Raw genomic sequence first — 16641 nt, forward strand, 5'->3', positions numbered from 1 at the left:
ACTCCGACCGTATATCTACAAGGATCGGCACTCGGTCAGGAACCCGGAACACCGTGCTACCAATTCCCTGTCGTTCAATCGTCGAACTCTTTATTACCCCTCGTGGACCTCTCCGCAGTCACCCCGGCTGACGATGCTGTGAATACGCGACCGTACTGTGGGGGAAGCAAACGTACATTGCATCCTGCAGGCTGCACGACCGAGTTTGCACTATGGGGTACACTGATGTCACACTACGGTGTATTTGAATCTTATCCGACAGGCGCAGGTTTCCGATACAACCTGCTTTACTGTTACGGTCTAGCCCATAATATGGTTAAATAGACCGTTACTAAATGGGGAGCCAACATGCCGATCAACGCGTGGGGAATGCTTCCCCGCGGTTGACTGCTGGGTAAATAAAGGAGCTCAATTCCAGATCGCATCATGGGTGATTTTGATTCAAGTTCGCGAAAACTGGCGTGTGTTGGGAAATTAAGGTCGGAAAAAATATCACCATTGGCCATCTGCTCAACTACTGGGTTTCATCATGCTGCAGCCATCATTTGGCCCTCGCAAAGAGCGGCTCGGTGCTATCGCAGCGCTTCTTTACGCTTCGTCTGCTCTAAGCCCGGCAAATGCTGCTGCTACTGAAGGCTTCGATGTTCTAGATTATGTGGATCCCTTCATTGGGACTGCGAATGGAGGTATGTTGCGCGTCTGTTTGAAATTGATTTTGAACTGAAACTTATGGAACACAATTATCACAGGACATGTCTTTGCCGGTGCAACATTGCCATTTGGTAAGTAAGGGTAGAGCACATTCTCGATAGCTAGACTAAGAAATCTCCAGGTATGGCTAAGGCTGTTGCCGACACCGTGGGCGAGAACCAAGCTGGTTTCGCCTACGACGATACAACTGTCACGGGCTTCTCTCACATGCACGACTCTGGCACAGGTGGTGTACGATTCAATTTCGTCTCCCATATTAACATACACTTCGCTAAAAACAATAGTCTCCCTCTCTGGGAAATTTCCCCATTTTTGCCCAGCCCGCTTGTCCGCACGATGATATCAATCAATGTGTTTGGGAGCAAAGCGACCGAGCTGTGGGATGGAGCAATCCAGTCGCACAACCGGGGTATTTTGGTATCAAGCTAGACAATGGTGTTCACGCCGAGATGACGACAACCAACCGATCGGCTTTGTATAGATTCACCCTCGACAAATCATCCAACAGCTCACTTGGCCCTGTTGTTTTGGTCGATTTGATGGATCTACCGCAATCGCGGACAAATGGAACCGCCACCGTCGACACATCAACTGGAAGACTAAGCGGCAACGGAACTTTCAATCCTAGCTTTGGTATTGGAAGCTACGATCTCCATTTCTGTGTTGATTTCAAGGGTGCCGAGCTACGAGACACGGGTGTCTGGACCAAAAATCGTGCCAATATCAGCGGAAACGTTGTTTCAATGGAAGCTGATGGTACCAACACACCTGCAACTTTATCCGGCGGTACCTTTGCTCGCTTCCACGCGCCTCAGAACAACACTGTTCTGGCCCGCGTTGGTGTCAGCTTCATGAGCGTTAGCCAAGCATGTGAAAATGCCGAGAAGGAACAACCTGACTTCGACTTTGAGGGGACAGTCGAAGTAGCGAAGGATGCATGGAGGAAGAAGCTGAACGTTGTTTCAGTAGATGCCGGAGGAGTTTCAAAAGATCTACAGACTGTTTTCTGGAGTGGAGCCTACCGCGCTTTTATCAGTCCCCAGGATTATACTGGTGAAAATCCTCTGTGGAAGAGTGATGAGCCATACTACGACAGTTATTACTGGTAAGACTGTGCCCATTTTGACAACCCAACACAAAAGCAATGTGCTGTTGCTAACAAAAAGCCATTTAGTATTTGGGATTCTTATCGCAGTATTCACCCACTACTAACACTGGTGGACCCCTTATCCCAGGCACTCATGATGCGCAGTCTTATCGATATCTATAGACACGAAGGCTTCCTACCGGATTGCCGCATGTCCCTCTGCAAGGGATTCACCCAAGGAGGATCTAACGCAGATGTTCTCATGGCAGATGCTTATTTGAAAAAGGTACCCGGTATTGACTGGGACACTGCCTACGAAGCCGTTGTCAAAGACGCCGAAGTCGAGCCTAAAAACTGGAACGTCGAGGGACGTGGAGGCTTGCATAGCTGGAAGAGCCTGGGATACATTCCTACCGATGACTATGACCCCTACGGAGTTGGCACTCATACCCGCAGCGTTTCGCGAACAGTTGAATACGCGTACAACGATTTCTGCATTGCTGAGATGGCAAAGGGGATGGGACATTCTTCCGACCATGAGAAATATATCGAGCGTTCCGGAAACTGGGTGAATATGTTCAAGGCCGATCAAAAGTCCGAGATTGGTGGAGTTGATACAAACTTCACTGGATTCCTACAACCGCGCTATACAAATGGTACTTGGGGATACCAGGATCCTATCTTTTGCAGTCCTCTCCTCAATTTCTCCTCCTGCTATCTCAACCCCGATGGTCATGAGACATATGAAGGGAGTGCTTGGCTGTACAGCTTGTATGTGTCCTTTTCCGAATATCCGAATATTCCAACATAGATGGAAATGCTAATATTGTTTCACCAGTTATGCCCCCCATGATATGGGATCGCTAGTCCAAAGTCTAGGAGGTATGGAGAAATTCACGTCCCGACTCCAATTCTTCCATGAGTCCGGACTGCTCTACGTGGGCGACGAGCAATCCTTCCTCACCATCTTCCAATTCCACTACTCTGGACGTCCAGCTCTATCCGCCAAATACAGCCACTCTTACATCCCATCGCAGTTCAACACTACCGTCGCAGGACTGGCAGGCAACGATGACAGTGGTGCGATGGGCTCGTTCATCGTTCTGAGCATGATGGGACTTTGGCCAGTACCAGGACAGGATGTCTATCTTATCACTCCACCGTACTTCAAAGAAGTCAATCTGACAAACGGAATCACCGGCAAGGTCGCGACTATTCGAAATGTGAACTTTGACCCGACATACGAGTCAATCTATATTCAGAGTGTGACATTGAATGGCAAGGCATGGTCAAAGAACTGGGTTACTCATGACTTCTTCACTGAAGGAGGTGTACTTGAGCTGAAGCTGGGCAGCAAGGAAAGTGATTGGGGGACTCAAATCGAGGATTTGCCTCCTAGTCTGTCCGACTACCACAAATGAGTGATGTAGTAGTAAATCGGGAAATCTCATGTACAGTTCTAGCTTATACTTGCATGTAAGCTTGAAGGTTATTTTTAACTTAAACAAAGATTCAGTTGGCCTTGAAATAGTACTTGTTCATACGGAGGCTTATCTAGTATTGAGGTCATTGACTCTTATTATACCCGTAGATGGACAATAATCGAACATATCGTAAGTACCTTATTTCAAATACCCGCAAGGTCAAAAAGACACAGTCCAACCTCGGAATATAAATGATTGGCTCCACCTTGAGAGGAGTAAAGTGGGTTGGATTGGGGATACAGGATGTGCGGGGAACCGGGCTAAACTCCGAGAATCCATAACAAATAACCTCCGATGCTCATAAGAGACACAGAATACATAACCTTGACAATATCTGATCAGATCTCAGACGTCTCTTCATAATTCCACTCAATACCTTACCGGAATGCATCATCAAGTCGAGTTCAACCCTCACATCCTCGAATCCGCCGCGTCTCGTACGGTGATCATCACAGGCGGCGCGGGGGGAATCGGCGGTGCGACCGCTCGAATCTTCAACGAACACGGTGCCAATGTAGTTATTGGAGATCTGCCTATCTTTGAACAAAATGCAAATGATCTAATTGCATCGTTCCCGCATCCATCGCGCACGTTATTTGTTCCAGTCGACATCACAAAATGGGATGATATGAAAAACCTTTTCGATCGCGCAATAGCGACATTTGGTGGGGTAAACATCGTGGTTGCGAACGCGGGCATTATGGAGTCTGAAGAGCTTCTTGATATGGATAATCTTGATGAGAATGGAGATCTACGAGATAGTGATGAGGCTTGTAAAGTTTTTGATGTCAATGTCAAGGGAACTTTGAATAGTATGTCTAATATGCTAATTGGAGCTTTGGCTTTCGTCTCTCCTAACTGAATCCATAGCAATCAGACTTGGAATGCACCATATGAAGAGTCTGAATTCGACAAGCTCCTCTCCAAACTCGATCATTCTGGTATCTTCGACCTCGGGATACTTTGGAGGAACTGGTGTTCTGGGTTATATTGGCTCCAAGCATGGGGTTACTGGCCTTCTCCGGGGGTCACAGGCTGCAGCACAGAAATACGGAGTTAAAGTTAAAGGTATCGCACCCTTTTTTACGCCGACTAGAATTACTGCAGGTCTTGCTGTGCGGTGGAAGGATTCCGGAATGGAAGCCAACACGCCCGAGCATGTTGGGAATATTATCGCCCAATCTGCACTTGATGACTCTCCGAGTGGAAGCTGTATATTGGTAGCTGGAAAATATCTTCGCGAGCTTGAGCTAACGAGAGCGAAAATGATGCCTGGGTGGTTAGGCCAGGATTTGGTCGATTTTATGGGTAGGGCTTTCAGGTTCATCATGGATACTGGCTATAACACCCCAAAGAAGTATAATTAAGGAACGTGTGACATTGGTAATCATAGTAACATCGATACACCTCGATGGAAGGAAATCTTTTGTAATATTTGATGAAAAACAGAAGATAAATTTGCAACGCTCTTACCACTCTCTAGATCCGATTAGCTCGTTGTTCGAAGTTTTCCTGAGAGATAATCGAAAAGTCATACCCAAGCATAGTAGTTAGGCAGCAGCGCAAAGAACCTTAAAAGAACTTTGGGGAATCCAGACAGCAGCAAAGACAGCGAAATCTGCGGTTTTCAAGCCTTTCGCTGTGCGCTTGTTCAGGACCCACCTGAGCAGAGTCGGTATCTCCAGTGTATTGTCTGTATCAACAAAGAATAGTCTTACCTATCAATCTATGAGTTCAAAACTTCCTCTCGAGCTTGAATGTATTGAGGGTGAATCTACGGTTTCCACCCAGGAAACACTCATAGATGCTTGGGATGGTGACATGTTGACCCTTCAATGATTCCCGCAGGGCGATATGTGTGCTGTTCATTTTATACTGAATTCGTTTGTCTTCGCCATATAGTAATATTCAGAATTTTGTAGAAAATGCCTTCTTGTGAGTTACTTGTTGGGCTTCGATCATAATCAATACTCCGGGCCACATTTATAATTTTGTGCGTTTTCAAATTCCCATATCAAGTGCTCCACCATGTAATCACTGATTTGTATTGCACCTGAAGATAAGAGTGGATTATTTTGGCGATCTACAGCCACCCCTACGGCTCGGCATCGCCGATGGAGTACTAGTACCACATCGGCAAGAACCTCGGGCATTACCGAAAGTCGGTAGACCTGATCTACAAGTATGACATACAAGATTCAACCATGGAGCCTGTGTGGGGATCTATACGTGATGAAGCCCCAGCCGCGCTCATTCAGCTCATTTCTCAACCCACACATAATAACTCGATAAGAAAATATTCTTGTGGATCATAGGGTCCGAGCCTAGGTAAACATAGTAAAAGACATTTCGACAGGGAACATTACCCGATCCTCTAAATAGGACATTATAATCTTATCATATAGAAACTTGGAAGAAACACGAGCACATGTGCAATCAATAAGCGACAGGACCTTGTTCGTTAAAACCCAAAGTTCATGTTGCAGCTGAGACACCTACTAGCTGTATATCGAGATTTGGACTTTGACGCCAGGTGGATCTGAGAATAAATATTCTGCACTCTGCAGTGACACGTCAGCTGCATATTCTTAGCGTCGATCACCTATCTGAAGTTAATCGGATCTCTTCGGCCCATGTCTGTCACCGATTTTCATTCATTAAAGTTGATCATCTTGCAAGGTGTCACTTTCTTCGTCCGAAGCTCATACGTGCCCTTGGCTTAAACGGTCAAATTTTAGAGCAAAAATTGTTTCTGTCTATCTATACTCAGTCCACAAAACATGCCCCTCTATCACACCGCAGCTGAAAAGATCATCGATTGGCTTTGCGAACAGGTGGAGCCTGAAGTGGGTTTTGGTGGCTTCCTCTCATAATTCCAAAGCAGCCGGACAGCAATGCTAATAATAAAGCGTATTATATTTTAAACGGAGAATGCATTCTCTGGCTATCATATAGGTAGCCTCTCCTGTTTAGAGAGAGCAAAGCTCAGTTGGGCATTGTGGGCATCGAGAGTTTTCTATGCAGCAAGTGGGGAGCATCGATGAACACGCCTTCGAGTATCCACAATATCCGCAAAACCTCATGCTTACTTTTTCCTACTTTTTAACTAGCCTCGCCATTTATTAAATCCTGCCCCACGGCCCCAGACCGACTTTTGTTCAAAAATTGACGTCTCGTTCAGGGGGTCAGGATTTAGTATCATGGGCGGTTGTCTGGCGACCATCGGCCTGGGTCGGGTTAAATACGAAATTTACCCCCTATCAATCTTTTTAAAGTTGTTCGTCATGGACCTATTATTTCAAACGATTCATTCAATTTCTTCTTAAACATGTCTTCTATTCCTAATTTTGAACCTTACGTGCTCAGCCCTCTTGATCACTCAACTGGTTTGTTTTATCTCTCGGCGTTTGTCACGTTTGAGCCGGAAGATGTGACCGGGTCTGTAACTCTCATAGAGCGGGGTTTCACTCGTTGTATAGAGCTTTTACCATTTCTGGCTGGGAATGTTGCATCATCAGCTCAATTGAAGGATAAGGAGAATGTCTTTGAAGTCCGACCCTCAACAGCGGATTTCCTGCAGGAGTATCCTATGATCAAGGTCAAACATCATCAAAAATATGTCAATTCTCTGAACGGAAGTCCTGTCATCAACAATGACTTGCTTCTCAACGATGGTTTTGTTTCAAGCTCATTCACGACGGCTCTGGAGGAGCTCAGCCCTGTCTCAAGAGTGCAGATCAACGTTATGCCCGATGGAATTATTATTTGCTTCTCCTTCCACCATTTCGTCATGGATGGTGCGGGCGTTGCAAATGTATTCGAGGCTCTTTCTATCTGTTGTCGAGATCTGAATGCAACCTCAGGCTCTCTTCCCACAAGCCTTGCGGAAGAGCAAAAGTCTCGAGAAATAATATTGAACGCCTCGTCGGCCTCATCTGGTTTGGAGAAGTTTCAAACAGGCCGTGGATCAAATACTTGGGTTGGTGACATGAGCTTAAAGTCGGAATCTCCACTCACCAGGATCATTTCTTTCAATGCGATGAAGATTGAGAAACTTAAGATAGCATGCACGGAGCTTCTGCTAAAAAATAAGGATCAAGAGTCAAGATTACACTTCTCTCGAAACGCTATTGCATCGGCCGTGATCTGGTTATCTTTCATTCGAGCTCGCCATCAATTTTTAATGAAAAACGATGAACCCTCTTCAACTGAGTCAGGGGTTCTGCTAGCCTGTGATATTCGCAATAAGCTACAACCGAACCTTCCTCTTTCTTATATGGGCAATGCGGTAGCAGTGACTGAAGCCCACATTTCCACCGGATCTATCACATCCACAATGAAATCGCCAAGCCCTCATTCAACACAGTTGACGCGTTTCGACTCCGACGATATACCACATATTACCGAGTTAGCGACTTACATCCAAGAATCCCATAAGACCGTGACGGCTGATCACGTCCGCGATTTCATTTCTCACGTTGTCAATAGCCAGAATTGGTCACAGCCCCCTCGCTTTGGCGATCTTGTGATCAGCAGTATAAGGTCTTTGGGCTTCTATAGGTTTGATTTTGGGCCTATGCTTGGTCGTATGACAAGGCTTGATATGGCCGAAACACAATTTTCTGGAGTGGCATGGATTATGCCCGCCCGTGTTCAAAGTCAACCTGCTCCTTGGGAAATTCGTCTGAGCCTAGATGCGGAGATGATGGGACTTTTGAGGGATGATCAACTTGTGAGGTGGTTGACTGATGAAGAGGGACCGAAGCTATAATCAATTCAATCGATTTTTGGATGAACAGAGTAAGGTGGCATTATCAGTTGTAAGATGCATTAAATATATAGTGATATACACAGGATTATTCCTCAAAATCAATGTATGGTAATCACAGACCCAACATTCTTCGCATACCCTTGTTCTCCACAACCCAGCCACCACCAAGCTCGAAAGTTCCCGATCCAGACAATTTCGCATCCATTCGACCCATAGCCATCTCCGTCAAGAAGGGACCGAGATAGTTGGTGGGTGAATGCATGGACTTGTAAATATACTTGATTCCAGGACCAAGGAGGGTAACGGAAAGTTTTTGCACGAAGCTGACACCGGGAACATAAGGTTTGATCGCATGATGGACTTCCGGGTCAACAAACGCGGGCCTCACGCTGTCAGCTCTGAAAGCGTTCGGGTCTTTTGCTGACAGGTCTCCAAGTAGAGATTCAACTTCACCCTTGGTTCTGGCGAAAATTGGTGAAAAATATCCTGGATCTTGTGTGGCTCCTTCGCCTGACACATGGATAAAACGGAAAGGAGGGTTGGAGGGTTTGAGAGTGGAAAATGCTTTGGCGGCAGCTAGGGCATAGTCCTTTGTGATCTTGATATATTGTCTGCTCAGGGTTAGACTTCAAATTTTGTCGTTGACATAATTCATAAAGGGAGGTCGTTCATACTCTTTGTTCACGTTGTTTTGACTCGTTCCCAGGGCCCAAACACAACCGTCGGCATCTTTCAATTGCTCAAGTAACTCTGGTGAATATGATTCGAAGTCTTTGTGACTGATGAAGTTTACTCGTGGGTCCTTTGCATCCTCTGCCATCTGTACTGGTCTTCTGCTCAAAATTGAGATTTTGGAGATGGCGCTGTTGTTGAGCATGGCATCCAGCACGGCAGAGCCGACTAGGCCGGTCGCACCGGTAAGGATCAGATGCATATTGGAGGACTTTGATCACAAAAAACAGTTCGGGTGTATTTGAGAGGTAGTGAAGAAGAATTAAATTAAATGCTCAAGAAGTAAGCCGTGCTGCCATATATTTATAAACTTGGGGAATCCGTTATGTCCTTAATTCCGCGCGGCTGAGAAGGAATTAAGGCCCTCTCTGCTTGATGACAAGAAACTAACCTAATGCGGTAAGGTCATCGTCTGGCGCGGCTGGTGGTTGGCTGAAAATACAATCAGGCGGGACCATGCCCCACTCTATGGAATTCCTTGGAAAATATGCAGCAGAGTAAAGGGATGGCCAGATTTATAGGAGGGAACTAAATCCAGATACACCGTGAGTTGAAATTAGCCAAATGCGAGGGAGAGCCTCAATTTGAGTTGAAAACTTCGAGGCCACCTGGGCAACTTTTCAACCTTGGAAGGTTGAAGTTCTTCAAGTAATTGTATTTACACTCAACTTCAATATATACCTTATAATATCGGAATAACTTGAACCGGCGAAGATAGAATTACAGCCCTGGAGGAGCATACCCCATACCAATAGTATGCTGTTTTGTAGAAAAGGCTGCATGATTCATTACTTAGGGATTCATTACTTAGGCCTCCGAGGTCTATAACTTGACAAACTTGAACTCGACTGGGGCTTGTAAATCTTAATCATTACACGTATTCACGGCAGAGATTCGCAGCCGCATGATGAAATATAGAAGTATTGTATTATGATTGTTGAGAGGGACATTTCAAGACGGTCCATATTTTATTCTTAATGTGTCAGATCCCCTCATTCCTTCTTATTCCTTCTTAGTCTTCCTTGATCCTCCTTGATTCTCCGTAGCCCAATAGATGAGAGATAAGAGATAAGCATAATATCGATAGGCGAACCTTATCAGTTATGGGGTAAGGGAGACGCGACATGATTGTTGGTTTTTTTGCAATTGTTCATATTGCAACAAACCAAATCACGGCTGTTCTACTTGCTTTTATCTCACCGATGAAAAGCCCATCGGATGGACTCCAGATCCCTTTATCTGGTGCTCCGGATATCACAAGTGAAGGGCAATAACCCTCAGCCGCTATCGCGTGCTCCGAAGCGAAAGTCCAAAAAACCCCCTCGTAAACCACTACTTGGTATTTTGCGACTTCCAACTGAAATCCGCATTATGATATGGATCTATCTCTTTTCTTCAACCAGACTCACATTCGGCGAAACGGACATCGACGTGAATCATAAGATAACAATTAGCCCCGCGCCTCATTCCCTTGCCATTCTGCGTACTTGTCGTCAGATCAAAGAAGAAGCCGAGCCTTTGTGGCTTGGGCACATCTTCATGGGCACGTGGTATGAGTTGGCCTGGGATTCGTCGCGAATGCTTCGATAGCATTCAGTGCTATTGCGATGATCTTGTCGTGCATGAGGAGATGACTGATGCATACGGTGACGTTGATGAATACATATTCAACCCACTTGTCTAAATAGAATGTAAACAACATCCAATATCATAATATTCTTCCATTCCTCCAGAACATTCATATCAGGCCAAGGGCGTGGACAACAGGGCACCTCGTTTACTCAGCCCTACTATTTAAGGCACATGTCGTTAGCCACAATAGTACTTTCGAGATCATGATCAGCGACTAAAGCGCTGTTTAGTTGGCTCGATGCTTTCCGCAAACAAGGCCCTCGCAAACCTTCGCCTGAAGATGAATACCGTGACGTTTGGGGCGCGAGGGATGGGTAGATACTTGGCAATTACTCTGTGCTTCACGCTTCTAAAGCAATATACTTGGAAAAAAGTTTTGACCATGGGAAGATTACGGCGTCATGGAATCAATCCGCTTAAGCGGCGACAACCTGATCTATGGAGGTGACGCGTCCTCAGACCCTGCGTAAAATTGGGTGGATCCCACTATAGTTTCGATTTGCCCTAAGGCTCGGTCCGGTCGGAGATCGTGTGCGGGTGACTCCATCTAGTGATGACCACGATATTCAATCGCATTTTTGATAATCCATGAATTCTGGTAGCCTCTTGTTAGTGCTCGGCTGTAGCCTTCGTAAATAATAGAATATCTTTCAAGTGTGGTGTTAGTGTGTCTCCAAGTATGCCAACAATACAGTTTCAATATACCCCGTACGGTGGCAGGACGTTAGTTTCCATTTGTATTCCCGGCTACGCGACACGACGTGCAAGGTTCGATTGTGACCGATAAAGGAAAGTAAAGTCTATGAATCTTCTCCCTCAATGATGCAATTGAGGATGCATGGAAGGATCTAGGGTATGGTTAGTTGGACCAGTCCATTCGCTCCACAAGGCTAGTATATTAAAAATTCGTGGTAATCGAACATGGCAAATAGAGATCAATTGATTTTTGTTACATTTTGAGTCAGATTGAATTGGACCCCGGGGCCATATCCCAAAAAAATGTGTGAATCTGATTTGTAGTAGATAAGGGAGGGTTTATGTAAGGAGTCGGAGATCGGGACAACGGAGACTTTTGATTTTACTGTAGACAGTGTTGTACTGGTACCCCGGAAACATTTACCAAAGGATCCTGACAAATCGAGATGCGAACAGCATCAAAGAAAACAATGAGACCGCATTGCACTTTTAAAGAGATTGGCTTAATGGCAACCTCTTTACTTTTTCCCTCTCCTCATCTTCAAAATATTGAATTGAATTAATTCTATTTCTTTTATCCCCAACCCTTTCTCAGATCACTACAGTCAACTAAAATTGAATTCTATTCCCAATGCTAGAAGGGCAGGAAGCTGCATCGCACCATGATCATTCCGAAATTCCACCATTGAGGCCTGGTGATGGTAAGTAAATCTCAAAAGGATCCTGCAAAAGCGAGGTAGAGGCCCTTTAAACGCGTTGATTAACTGATACAGATTCAGGTATAGGTTCCGCACAGACCACGGAAGATGAATACGTCTACATTGCTGATGGCTACAACTTGATTCGGCGAATAATTTTCATAGCGACGGTGTGTTCATCCATGTTCACCAATCAGATGGGCCTATGCAACAGCCTCACGACGCTCGAAATAATCGGAGACTTCTTTGGTGTCACCGAGCCTGGTAAACTCTCGTGGGCAATATCTGGCTACGGTTTGACTTTAGGAACATTTGTCTTGATCGGAGGACGGCTGGGTGACGAGTTTGGCAATAAGGCAATTTTCCTTATCGGGATGGGCTGGCTGGCTCTAACTAGCATGATGGCAGGAGTCTCTGTCTACTCCAGCTACCCCGTCTACATCCTTGCTCGCGTCTTGCAAGGACTTGGCCCCGCCTTGACTGTGCCTAATGCACTGGCTATAATGGGAAAATGCTTCTCCCAGGGGCCTCGAAATATGGGATTCGCGTGGTTTGCTGCATCAGCCCCGGTCGGTGCGATGGCAGGTCTCCTCTTTGGGCCCCTATTTGCCATGGCTTGGTGGCCATGGATCTACTGGAGTCAGGCTTTGGGAGTTGCCTTTCTCTTCGTCCTCTCTATCATTGCAATCCCAAACATTCCTGATGAGAATGAACAGAAGCAACCACGAACAATTCGTGAAACTTTTGATCGCCTTGATATCTTGGGAGGTGCAAGTGGTGTCATAACTCTGGTTCTTTTCAATTTTTCCTGGAATCAGAGCCTGGTCACTACGTGGGACGAACCTTATGTCTATGTATGCCTGATCCTCAGTTTCTTGTTCATGGCGGCATTCTTTTACATCGAATTTCGGGTGGCTCGCTATCCAATATTACCTGTCGCCATCCTCACTTCCGACATTGCCTTCGTCTTTGCTTGTACGGCAGCGGGCTGGTCCACGTTTGGAATATGGGTAAGTACCCATTTACTATCACAAAACTATGTGAAACTAACGATGTGTCTAGCTTTTCTACGTCATCCGAATATGCCTCAATGTCGGTGGCCAAACTCCCATACAACTGGGCGCATGGCTTTCCCCAGTAGTCATCACCGGCATATCAACAGCAGTAGTCGTTGGAAAAGTAATTAACAAAGTTCCCGCTTCGTTCATCATGCTGTTTGCGATGCTTTGCTACTTTCTAACTTCCCTTCTCATGGCCTTGCGACCGGTACAATCGACGTACTGGACCTACTTCTTTTTCGGCACCATAATCGCCACTTTTGCAATGGATTCATCGTTGCCTGCTGCTACGATCATCTTCTCGAACGCAGTCCCTAGGGCGTACCAGGGTATGGGATCCAGTGTGATTATGACGATTGTCGTCTACAGTATATCGCTAGGTCTTGGTTTTGCTGGTACCATTGAACTTCAGATAAATAATGGCGGTAAGACCAAGGCAGACTTACTTTATGGTTACCGGGGTACCCTCTGGTTTTCTGTCGGATTGACGGCATTTGGCTCTGTTCTCGCCCTTGTATTTTTACTCAAAGACATTCGAAGACGGAAGTTGGCGAAGAAGCAAAAAGAAGAGGAAAAAGATGATCTAACGGGGGCCTGAATGGAACTTGGGAGCTCTTGCAAAGAAGCTGCAAAGACAGGGATGGAGTATTGGCCAGCTTCGAGTTGAAGATTTAAAAACGCCTCAGTCTGGTTAGAGGAGTTTTATTAGAGGTAGGCTTATACAGCAAGTACTTGAATTCGCAGTAATTGTGAAAATATGGTAATTAGATTGTATACAAACGTCTTTCCCAGTCCTCATTCGGGATATGGAATGTAATGTGACCCTAGAATTAGACTTTAAGTCCATTTCATAATGCCTAAGTGACCCCCATCCAATCTTTCCACATTTCCTGTGTTCAACTCTAAGAATATCAATGAATTCTACAGCCATTTATCATCAGACCCCAATGACTCCATAACGGCAAGCCACGGCCTCCCTGCAAAGTAATCGTGATCATGACATATTGTAGATTATGTTGGCTATCATAGGCATAGTAGGGAAGATATATCAATTGGTCCCGGAATGCATCATTTCTTCCCTCTTCTAGCTGGATCTAGATTATTTCATTTGCCCAGCCCACTTACCATCGCGTCTCCTTTCTTTCTCATGACAGCCCAAGGGCTTCAAGTTGAGTCAACGCGGTAGGGTCGTATTGCATACCAACGACCGCCTCGAAATACCCACATTAGCCTTTAAAAGATCATTTATATTGCTAGCTTACCCATATTGATCACTGCTTCATCAAACAAGAATGATCTTCATGCATTTTTGACTATCGAAGGCCTCGCCATACATGATCCCGTGAATATAGCATTCGCCAATAACCTTCCAAAATCCACCATCAACCTTTCTCAATATAAAGGGCACGCGGCTGCCCTCAAGAATCACAACATTGTCGCTCTTCTTAGCGCCTGGTGGTGCGAGGCCGAGATACCCGCTTTGAGTCCATAGTAACCGTCGACCCAGTACCATACAACACAGCTCTTCAAACAAGACATCTGGACGCATACCTGAATAAGGAACATGGAGACCGACCTCCGCCAGCTCGTATCGAATGTCGTGTTCTATTCCGAAGTCGGTCTTCAACCAGTTTTTGAATGCTATGAGAGATCTGGTCTCATCGTCGAATGGTAAACTGCCGGAGCATAAAGTCCGCATCTGAGCAAGTTGAATTGGCTCATTTGTGGGGCTGTAAGTACTCCGCTCGCCCGAAATATTTTTGAAAAAGTCTCGCAGTTTTTTCTTTTCAATCCCTTCTCTCGTTCCACGAGCAACGGTTGTGAAGAATAAAGCACCCAGCTCGTATGGAAGCTTTAGGATATTAGAATGCCTCCGTATTTTGTGATCGCCATAATCGTCGGCTATATTCCATGTCGGGCGAAATATCGTAGTCAGCTCCGAAATTGTATCAAGGAAGCAGCCTCGGACTAGCAGCCTTTCACGGAAATTGCCAGGTGGGAGACTGAAACTGTACACATAATCCTTTGAGGCATTATACGGCGGGAATTCATAGACACTTCTTTTTGTTTTGCGAAAGACTAGCGAGCGTGGGTAGTATAAAGAGTTGCTCCAGTCGGGAACCCATGATGGAAGTGGATAGTTATCAATGCTAGCTGTGGCTTGAGGGTGAACTGTAATCGACAGGATATCAAGGCTGGGGGATGTTTTCAATACCTCCAGAGCGACATCGACATAAAGGTCTTCAGGACGGCGAGTATAGTTGGGCCTCAGATTCATTGACCCTAGGTCGGAATTAGTCAAACCTAATATTCCGTAAACCTTATCTAGGGGATTTGTAGAGTTGAAGACGCGTGTGTAGTGCAGAAGGCTCAATAGATCAAAATGTTGGGCAGCCGATTCTTTTTGGAAATTCTCCCGCATTGCAATTAACTGAAGTACGAACACATCGTACAAAGAAGTAGGCAATTTTGCTTTTTTTTCTTCAAGTAAAATGACTGATTTCATCACAATGGCTTCCTTGAATAAGTCCCATTCAAATTCGTGCCCATTATAGGATACTGAAACGTTTTGAGCTAGCGCGACCTCCTGCGAGATTGTCAGTTGGAACTCTGAAGCAACATCCAACCTTTTCTAGTGCATAGAGAGGGAGAATTTGTACTATTATAGGTCAACTAACTTGAAGAATCCACATACGCCTGAAGTATGAATGCCATGTTAGTGGGCCCATGAAGGATAACATCCTACGGGCGGGCAATCTTTTGTCATACCCCTTGGGCGTCAGTTCATCCGCGTCAACGATTGTGACCAGATCTATCTCCCCAGCCAAAAGGCATTGATACAGACGGTGTAGCTCCTGTAACACGGGGAAGAACCTCCCAACGCTCATTGTATCAATAGTCATGTGCATGTGTATTATGGTACGTTGTGCATGTCGGTAAATGTCTCCCATCAGGTTCACTTGACTTTCCTTCTCTAAAAGATCCCCTTGATTGATACAGACAGCATCTGCCCATAAAATTCTCGGGCGATCTGTATAACGAAGGTCTTTTAAAGCTCGCTTCAAGCTACGACTGACGTTCATTCGCGCACCATTACAAATAATTGCAGGCAAGCCTTTGTCATTCCCCCAACAGTATGAAAGAGCTTCGTATTGGGCATTATGGATAAGGGCAACAGTAAGCTGGCAGTGTATCTCTTCAAGATCCTCTCCAGGAAGAATCGTCAAGAGACGAAACGTTGCTTGTTCTCTGGGAGGCAGTGGCTCATAATTGAAAGAGTCTCCTGTTTTGACTTGACACGTCGCCAAAAATGCCCTCATCTGCCATCTTTGATACTTTAGGTGTGGGTTGATGAGGTCCCATACATTTTCAAAATGTAAATCGACTGCCCCTGAAATGTGACCCCACTTGCGCCAGATCTTGGCTCTTCCTCTCTCTCGGACAGATGTGTCTTTTTCCGTAACGCTGGATTTGATATAGAGGCTCTGGCCTGAGGAATTTGACGGCGAGCGCGTCGTCATGGTCATATATTGATATATTCATAGGTTCAAAAATTGGGATTATCCCGGAGAAACGAAGATTTCGCTATCCGGCCCGACTGGTTTGATCGAATCCCCCTTTTTTTAGGACACCAGAAGATGAGCTACTCAGGTTGGGGGCCAGAAAACTCCAAATCGACTACGGGTAGCTTCTAAGACCATCCGCGTAGTGTATTGAGTCGGAATTGTTGACCGGTTAAGTCCACCATCTCTAGCACTTATTTTTCAATTTA

At 45.5% G+C, this 16641-nt stretch overlaps 6 protein-coding genes across 6 annotated transcripts; 4 read left to right on the forward strand and 2 right to left on the reverse strand.

Annotated features, from left to right (window-relative positions):
* Window positions 1–529: 529 nt before the first annotated feature.
* N7478_011664 (glycoside hydrolase family 92 protein) lies at window positions 530–3219 on the forward strand (the record flags this gene model as incomplete). The annotated part of the gene is made up of 6 exons (XM_056927878.1): window positions 530–686; window positions 750–782; window positions 833–942; window positions 996–1816; window positions 1886–2569; window positions 2637–3219. The coding sequence occupies 6 exons, from the start codon at window positions 530–532 to the stop codon at window positions 3217–3219; spliced, it is 2388 nt and encodes a 795-aa protein (XP_056773605.1).
* Window positions 3220–3667: 448 nt separating this feature from the next.
* On the forward strand, window positions 3668–4649 carry N7478_011665 (uncharacterized protein; the record flags this gene model as incomplete). Its single annotated transcript, XM_056927879.1, has 2 exons — window positions 3668–4094; window positions 4153–4649. The coding sequence occupies 2 exons, from the start codon at window positions 3668–3670 to the stop codon at window positions 4647–4649; spliced, it is 924 nt and encodes a 307-aa protein (XP_056773606.1).
* Window positions 4650–6610: 1961 nt separating this feature from the next.
* pyr7 (O-acetyltransferase pyr7) lies at window positions 6611–8053 on the forward strand (the record flags this gene model as incomplete). Its single annotated transcript, XM_056927880.1, has 1 exon — window positions 6611–8053. One exon carries the CDS (start codon window positions 6611–6613, stop codon window positions 8051–8053), a length of 1443 nt encoding a protein of 480 aa, XP_056773607.1.
* Window positions 8054–8165: 112 nt separating this feature from the next.
* Window positions 8166–8987, reverse strand: N7478_011667 (putative nucleoside-diphosphate-sugar epimerases; the record flags this gene model as incomplete). Its single annotated transcript, XM_056927881.1, has 2 exons — window positions 8166–8664; window positions 8728–8987. 2 exons carry the CDS (start codon window positions 8985–8987, stop codon window positions 8166–8168), a joined length of 759 nt encoding a protein of 252 aa, XP_056773608.1.
* A 2757-nt stretch (window positions 8988–11744) lies between these two features.
* Window positions 11745–13467, forward strand: N7478_011668 (MFS transporter; the record flags this gene model as incomplete). The annotated part of the gene is made up of 3 exons (XM_056927882.1): window positions 11745–11814; window positions 11899–12821; window positions 12874–13467. 3 exons carry the CDS (start codon window positions 11745–11747, stop codon window positions 13465–13467), a joined length of 1587 nt encoding a protein of 528 aa, XP_056773609.1.
* Window positions 13468–14151: 684 nt separating this feature from the next.
* On the reverse strand, window positions 14152–16390 carry N7478_011669 (HET domain-containing protein; the record flags this gene model as incomplete). The annotated part of the gene is made up of 2 exons (XM_056927883.1): window positions 14152–15496; window positions 15639–16390. 2 exons carry the CDS (start codon window positions 16388–16390, stop codon window positions 14152–14154), a joined length of 2097 nt encoding a protein of 698 aa, XP_056773610.1.
* Between the last annotated feature and the right edge of the window lie 251 nt (window positions 16391–16641).

Source organism: Penicillium angulare (genome assembly GCF_028827245.1).
Source record: "Penicillium angulare strain IBT 27051 chromosome Unknown utg000009l_segment0_segment0, whole genome shotgun sequence".
In the NCBI taxonomy this organism is placed as follows: domain Eukaryota; kingdom Fungi; phylum Ascomycota; class Eurotiomycetes; order Eurotiales; family Aspergillaceae; genus Penicillium; species Penicillium angulare.